Here is an 8099-nt window from a genome sequence, read left to right as displayed (position 1 = left end):
GGTGGATGCAGAGCCAAAAGATCCCTTTCAGCTAGACCTGGATGTAGGACAAGGTCAACAAAACCATTGTGATCAAAGTTGGTGAAAAAGGAGAAAGGTGCCTGAAACTAAAAATTGTGGGCACTGTGCTGGGATCGGAGAATGTTTAACGTAATTGGTCTTACTGGTTGACCTTTGATGCTTTCAGGAACAAGGTTGGAAATGAATATATGCAAGGGGTTTTCCCACTCCTTCCCCCAAAGTTAAACACTAGCCCATGGAAGATACTAACATTTGGTGCTCTAAACTAAAAGTAGATATTGCCCAGAGATGCTTTCCTGCATCCAGTGTTTTTCTTCCAGAACTAGAGTGAGCAACTGTACCTCTCTAGGTGTTTTTTAAAGTGCTAGCTTGTGCACCTAATACCAAGAGGTGGAAAGAGCCAAAGATTAGGAAGATCTTCCTAATGGTAAGAACAGTTCGGGAAAGGAATATGCTGCCTCAGAGTGTGGTAGAGTCTCTTTTGGGGGGTTGTAAGAAGAGGCTGGATGGCTATCTGTCACGGGTGCTCTGATTGTGTGTTCCTGAATGGCAGAATGGGATTGGACTGGGTGGCCCTTGGGATCCCTTCCAACTCATTTTATGAGTAATTTCCAATGTTTCATTTTTGCCACTAAAGGAAAAATTAACTTGGGTGGGCAAAATTCTTATGGAGGGCTGCCCCCATTTTGTGCCCCTCAAGTTACACACTTGTCCTTATTCTAACACCAAGGGTAACTGCTCCCTTAGCCCAGGAATATAAAGCAATGGTATTTCCCAAAGTAAACTATGGATGTGAGAGCTGGACCATAAGGAAGGCTGAGTGAAGGAAGATAGACACTTTTGAACTGTGGTGTTGGAGGAAAATTCTGAGAGTGCTTTGGACCGCAAGAAGATCAAACCAGTCCATACTCCAGGAATTAAAGCCCGGCTGCTCTCTGGAGGGAAGGAGATTACAGGCAAAGATGAAGGACTTTGGCCACATAATGAGAAGACAGGAAAGTTTGGAGAAGATGATGGTGCTGAGGAAAATAGAAGGAAAAGGGAAGAGGAGCCGATCAAGGGCAAGATGGATGGATAGTATCCTTGAAGTGACTGGCTTGACCTTGAAGGAGCAGGGGATAGCTATGGCTGACAAAGAGCCCTGGCGTGGGCTGGTCCATGAGGTCATGAATAGTTAGAAGCAACTGAACGAATAAATAACAACAAAGTAATGTCAGTCAAGTTCTATTTGTAGAATCAAAACTAGCACATAGCATCATACCAGTGGTTCCTATTTATTGATTTATTTCCCACCAAGAAATCATTGTTACGTGAGGTTGCCCTATTAAGAATACTACAAAATGAACCATTTTTAAAGAAGAAGTTTCCTCATTGTACATTAGATTGACATGTTTGGTGCAGACACTTATTGCTGATGCATTTCCTACTGCACGATTTCCAGGCAGCCATCCCACCCCATCACATATGAGGACCGGCTGGCCAGCCTCACCAAGGAAGAAGTGTGGTTTGTTAGCATCCCCAGGGATTCTGAAGATGTCTTCAGCTCCTGCAAGATGTTCTCTGAACCTCAGTTTCATTTACTGGTTAACTCTACCCAGGAAGCAGCTAACACCACAACAAACATCACTGCTGTCCAGAACTGCCAACATGGATGGATCTATGATCAATCCCAGTTCACTTCTACTATAGCCACCTAGGTAACGTTCCATGTTCCTCTTATTTGTGATGCTTGTACCTCTCCATTGGTTCTTCCCAATGGGACAAATGTTCTAAGAGGGCATGGTATTTATTTCTATGGTTCTCATTTTAAAAACAAACAAACAAAATAACCAGTTATCCAATTAGTCAGTCACAATGTAATCATACCTATAACCATGTAACTTACAATTATGATAAAACCATGACAATTGTAAATGTCTCCCAAACCCACCTCAAGAGCCAGCCACTTACACTGAGCGACAGAGCTCTGAGGTGATGGTGAGGAGGAAACTGCAGGGTGAAGTGACCAATTCCCTCCTGCTAGAAAGGAATGGTACAAAGAGCATAAGCAGAGAGCCCTGTGGAGCTCTGCCTCAACTTTTCACTGAAATGTCAGGAAACTGCAGGGTGAAGTGAACAGTCCCCTCCTGCTAGCAAGTAAGAGCTGATATTACTATAAATCTTCATCTTTCTTTTATATTCTTCCCCAAGTGTGTTGTGTAAAGATTGCTGTGGAAAGCCAGTACAGCAATCAGCAATGCCCAGTAATATCCTTGGTTTTATTTCCCTGTAGTCAGAGAAGGTAAAACAAGACTCAAGAAGTATTATGTATATCAGGCATGGGCAAACATCGGCCCTCCATGTGTTTTGGACTTCAGCTCCCACAATTCCTGGTCTCAGGCCCTGTCCTTTCCCCCCTCATCTGCTTAATTTGTAGCTGGTGAGACACAAGAGCTCTGGTCGAGAAGGCTACAGACTTTGTAAAACTACAACTCCCATGATTCCATAGCATTAAGCCATGTTAGTTCAGGTGGTGTCAAACTGCACTCATTCTACAGCAGGCATGGGCAAACTTGGGCCATCCAGGTGTTTTGGACTTCAACAGCCAATAGGCTGTTAGGAATTATGGGAGTTGAAGTTCAAAACACCTGGAGGGCTGAAGTTTGCCCAGGCCTGTTCTACAGTGTAGATGCACCCTGAAAGAAAGTCTAGTACATATACATTGGGTATGTAGGTATGCATGAGAGAGAAACTACATGTGTTAATAAACCGAGGGAATAAGAGCAAAGGAAGGGCAGGAAGTATCGCAAAGTACGAATTACAGGATGGGAGAGAGAGACAACATTGTGAATGGGGTTTGCCTGGATCCTTCCATTTGGATTTCCCCACATCTGCCAATGGAGAAAACCAGGATGCAGAATCCGCAGCTCTTTTCGCCTTTAAAGCCCTTGCTGTCCTCCCACACAAGCCCAGCCCTGGCTGCCAGACGTGACATCATGCAAGCGTTTTATTCCATGTCATACGCCAGACAATAAGGTCAGTATTGGCAATTTCCCCTACTCTAACAACCAGAAATAAATTAAATGTCACACAGTGGCATTTAATTTCAATTGAACATTATCCTGTTATTGCATGTCATCTTCCATTAGTTTCATTTTGCCAGGCTTCTATTTTTTTTTCTTTTTTTGTGACTAACATCCAGAATTGTCAGTTCCTCTGGCTAACAATGTGCTACGAAGATGTTGCTTCCTTGTCACAGTCTTTGTTGGCTTCCTGTGGTGCGGGGGGCAAAGCATCCGCGCTCATTTGACTCAGCAGCCCCAAAGCAATGCCTCCGCTGTCCGCTACAATGCTTTGCTCATGGGCTTGGTCTCTCAAAAGGGTCTTGTCTCTGGAAAAGGAGGAAAAGGAAGGAATGAAAAATCCCAGTCTAGACAGCTGACAGACCTGAAGCAGCACAGCGTAGATGGACCCTTAGAAAGTAGAAGAGACACCTCTGGCAGATGATGACTACATCTGCCAGAGGTGTCTCTTCCACTTTCTAAGGGTGCATCTACACTGTAGAATTAATACGGATTGATATCACTTTAACTGACGTAGCTTAATGCTATCGACTTCAAGGCGGACGCATTCCCAGCTGGATTTTGGTTCTCTGAAACAGCAGATATGACCAAACACCATGCAACTCTGTGGTCCCAGCATACCACAAAGTTGCACTGAAGAACCTAGATGTCCTCCAGGTCCTCCAGTGCAATTTTACACTAACTTCTGGGAGAAGCTTACCATGGAATCATCTGGTGAACCTAGTAAATTCTTAAATATACTATTTTTCCCCTAGAACACTGATAAGTGAGACCATGAATGTTGGTTCCACAGTTACAAGGAATTTACTGTCATTTCTGCCTTTTTAAGGTCAGAGCATAAACATGATTTCAGGACAGGCATATAATATTGCTCTATAAAAACATACATGGTTGGAGGGAGCTAGGCAATGGGTATAGAAACAGAGAGCTTTTACCACTGGGACCCCAGGTTCAAACCCCAGGAGCGGTGTGAGCAGCCACTGTTAGCTCCAGCTCTTGTCAACCTAGCAGTTCGAAAACATGCCAATGTGAGTAGATCAATAGGTACCGCTCCAGTGGGAAGGTAATGGCGCTCCATGCAGGCATGCCGGCTACATGACCTTGGAGGTGTCTACGGACAATGCCGGCTCTTCAGCTTAGAAATGGAGATGAGCACCAATCCCCAGAGTCAGACATGACTGGACTTAACATCAGGGGAAACCTTTACCTTTTACCTTCTCCAAGGCAGTTTTAAAAACCTGAAATGGAGGTCAGATCTTCCTTCCTTTCTCCAAAAAAACTCAATTCCAGATTTTGTAAACTGCCTTGCCTTAGAAGAAGGGAGAAGAGAAGAGTGGAGCTTCAGAGGCCTCAATTTTATAGTTTTTTAACTGCCTTGCCTTTGAAGAAAGAAGGAAGCAAGCAAAAAACAGCATAAATTGGGGATGTGACAATTATGGAAGAAAAATAAAAATACCATTGTTGGCACCCAAAAAATGCGGATGTAACTATTATGTGATGGCAACTATTATGCGATTAAATACGGGAAACATTCACTCAAATGCATTAAAATGCTCCATAGAAATAACTATTAAATGTACATATATAGAAAATGAACTACTAGACTAAAAAGGGTGAGAGTGAAATTATTTTAAGTGGCCAATGTAGACTCTCTCTAAGATACTCACCAGGTATCTTTGTAAGTTTAGGTAACTCACCTGTCACCTTCCACATCTTGAATTGTCTCTGGCAACTGAATATTGGTGGTCTCTGACAGTAAAAAAGCCACAGATCCAGACAACATGGCCACCACACTAAATATCATGGGTGGAAGGTATTTCCATTTGTCATCCAGTAACATGACCAGAGGAGCTATGGAGCTGGCACTCCGTGCCACAAACGAACAACATCCAACACCACTTTGCCTGAAAAGGTAACAAGAAGCAACTTTACGACATTGGCAAGCCTACTCTCTTGAAAAAAATGCAATCTGAATTTTCGAGGGCACTCCTTTGCTACTTGTGGGGTATGTATTTTGATGAGGGGTGCTCCCTTTTCCGTGGTTTGCAATTAGGTGTTATTGTGCATTCTGTCATCTCAGAGAGACTTTTCCTTTGCTTATTCAACCACATGTAGATCTAGCCTCAGATTTACTTCATTCAGATTATCGACCATTAAGTCTAATAATGCATTTCATGGCCACTTGGGTCATGAGACCTCTTTAAATGGAGGGAGGATCTTTGCCTCTTCAGGTGTTTTGGACTTCTCTTCCCCAAAGCTTCACCAAGCATGGCCAATGGCAATGAATCATGGGAACTGGAGCTCAAATTAATTATGGGAGTTGAACTTCAAAGGTTCCCTAGTTATTTGGACTTCAATTTCCATAATTCAAAGGTCCTCACCCATCTGCTTAGGATGTTGCCCAGTGAAGAAGGTGAGGTTGGCTTCCTTCCACCCTACAGTTTTGAAGCTCTTTGGTCTGTAGGCTCAGCCAGTGGCTAAGTCCCTTACCTGAGTACAGTAGGGTAAAGCTCAGCAGTATATAGGAAAACAGTAGTGAAGGCGGCTTCTGAGAAACCTTTCCCCAAGATGGCCACAGCTGATCTGACATGTCCATGTTCTGATAAAGAAGCAGCAGGAGATGTGATTCACTCAGGGTAATTGTGCCAGTCATGTGAAGCATTTCGAAAAGCAGAAACCCCAGAAAATGCTTCCCTTTTCTATATCTCATTGTCACCTATAGATGATGTGATATCATTTTTGGTCTTGGCCCCATCCATCTGTAGCCTCGGGCCCAATTTGACTCTTTCCACATTAGGAAGATAGACTGGAGTTGGGTAACTGCTCCGGAGGCCAGTTTTTGACCTTTTCCTCAGCAGCAAATCACACATTAGGATTTTCAAATGAAAAATCAACAAAAAATTCATCTCAGAAATAACTTGAAATCTGCTTCCAGTGTTTACATATGGTTGTTTTGGCTGCTTTTTAGCAGAAAATCAGGATATTGTTTTGAGGAGTCAAGAGGTATTGGGGTGAAAGCAGTAGTATCATAACTCACCAAAAATTAAGTGTTTGGGGTTGGTTTGGTGGGTTTAGGAAACACTTAAAGGACAGAAAACTGGGCTGAGACTACATGCCGCCTGTAGACCACACTTTTATTACACTTAGTGTGAAAGATTATAAAGATTCTGGGATTTGAGGGGAATAATATTGATGATTTCTGATAGGAATGATCCATTTAATTTGTGAAGTGACTACATGGGAATATGGCTACAGAATCAGGAAGAGGAATTTCTTACCTGCAGGAATGATTGTATTTAGTGCGATCAGAGATCCTGTTGCAATGAGAGACCATCCCTGGCAATGTCGGCGACCAATGTGATCCAGGACTAAATACACACCCAGTTTGGCAGGAATCTCAATGGCCCCAAACGTTAACTGTGTCAGATATGGATCCAAGCTGAAACCACCAATGTTTAAACTGATGCCATAATAGGTGAAGGAGACGCCAAACCTGCAAAGCAAACAAGAGACCTGTAGTATTTATTTAGGAACCACTTATATGTATCACTGGAATGTCATTATATTGAATCATAAGGCCAGCCTATGATCTCATATCTATTGAACAAGATGTTAGTATATATCATTCTGGATGGCATTTTCTGTTCCTGACTAAATGGGTTCTTGTCCATAAAAGCTTATGTGATAATAAATTTGCTTATCTTTAGGGTGCAAGAAGACTCTTTGGAATTTTATGTCATTTCAAATGTAGAGAAGATGAGTAAAATGAGAAAAATGAGCTGTATCTGGAGCTGTAGTGGGTTTTCAAGGTGAGTTGGTTGGGGAGGTGAGAAGGCAATGTATTATAGTTTTTCATATCTATGAGGATCCTTGTGATATGTTTCCCGGTTTGGGATCTCAGATTATAGAAAGTAACAAGAATAGATTACTTTTTCAAAGCAAATTCTCTCGCAACAGTCAACCATCAATAGCTTTAGGGCAGTAGTTCCTAACCTTTTTTGACCAGGAACCAATTTGACCAGGGGCCACTCTCCAACATTAGTACCAAAAGGGTTACAAATCCGTTTTTGGTCAACTTCAGATTCAGTTTGGTTATTTGGGGTGCTGTTTCAGAAAATTGCATTGGATAGACCACATCAGCTCTAGTTTCTGATACAGAAAATATGCCATCCAGTAGTCACCATCTGCTCGCCCACAGAAAACCATATTTTATAATTAGAGCGGATGTGGTCTATCCAATGCAATTGGATACACACCTAAAAACAAAGACACCAAGGTGCCCCTGCTTCCAGGCACCAAATGAAAGGGAGGGAGGAAGAAGAGAAGTAGCAGTCAGGAGGCTTGTTGTCACATCTTTTGTGGGTAATCAGCCTCTCCCTTCCCGACATTCTCGTTGTCTCGACACTATAAGAAGATTTTGTGAGAACAGTCGCTCTCATTGCAACGGTATGGTATTGGTGAGGCCGCGGACCATATGTTCTTGGGGATCACTGGTGGTCCATGGACCAAAGGTTGGGAACCACTTCTTCAGGAGCATGCTCATACCATACAATGGTGGAAAACATGGTGATCCTCCTCAGCTTGGGAGTCTTAACCAAGTGCCAGTAGAAATAGGTCCTTGATTCTTCTATGGTCACAGAGTTTCTCAAGATCTACATCCAACAAATAAAGTACATATTAGGAGGTCTTGTGGTCTGTTTTGCAGCTGATGAATTCTATTATGGAATTTAACACACCCTATAGATTTGTGTACGTAGGTATGACCACCAGACCTTTAAAAATCAGAATTCTTTAGCATCGCTCTCGCATCAAAAATAAAGCTTCAGACTCTACCCTTTACTTGCATTTTATAGAGAAATCTCATTCTTGTACCAGCTTTAGGTTTTGTGCCTTAGAAAAGAGCACTATGAAACCTCATGGGGGTACCAAAAGGCTTTTACTACAGAGAGAAGCCTTTTGGAAATCTAAGTTACACACAGTGCGTCCTTATGGTTTAAATGATAGATTAGATCTTAC

At 42.5% G+C, this 8099-nt stretch overlaps 1 protein-coding gene and 1 long non-coding RNA gene across 3 annotated transcripts in view; one reads left to right on the top strand and one right to left on the bottom strand.

The window, feature by feature from the left end:
• The first annotated feature begins 136 nt into the window (after positions 1–136).
• The window catches only part of LOC134296371 (uncharacterized), a 38674-nt gene continuing 30711 nt past the window's right edge, over positions 137–8099 (top strand). For both annotated transcript variants that reach the window (XR_010003097.1, XR_010003098.1), the window contains exons 1-2: positions 137–448; positions 1463–6892. This is a non-coding gene — a long non-coding RNA (uncharacterized LOC134296371). The remainder of the gene's footprint in view (positions 449–1462; positions 6893–8099) is intronic.
• The window catches only part of LOC100560703 (solute carrier family 22 member 7), a 26822-nt gene continuing 21712 nt past the window's right edge, over positions 2990–8099 (bottom strand). The window contains exons 6-10 of the mRNA XM_062971138.1: positions 7629–7735; positions 6362–6576; positions 5574–5682; positions 4781–4987; positions 2990–3391 (exon numbers count right to left, since the gene is read on the bottom strand). Of these exons, the coding sequence (XP_062827208.1) occupies positions 3232–3391; positions 4781–4987; positions 5574–5682; positions 6362–6576; positions 7629–7735 (798 nt within the window). The 3' untranslated portion in view covers positions 2990–3231. The remainder of the gene's footprint in view (positions 3392–4780; positions 4988–5573; positions 5683–6361; positions 6577–7628; positions 7736–8099) is intronic.

The sequence above is a fragment of the Anolis carolinensis genome, chromosome 1, assembly GCF_035594765.1.
Source record: "Anolis carolinensis isolate JA03-04 chromosome 1, rAnoCar3.1.pri, whole genome shotgun sequence".
NCBI classification, from domain to species: Eukaryota; Metazoa; Chordata; class Lepidosauria; order Squamata; family Dactyloidae; genus Anolis; species Anolis carolinensis.
Note: the sequence above shows the minus strand (reverse complement) of the source record. Positions and strands in the feature narration are given on the sequence as shown.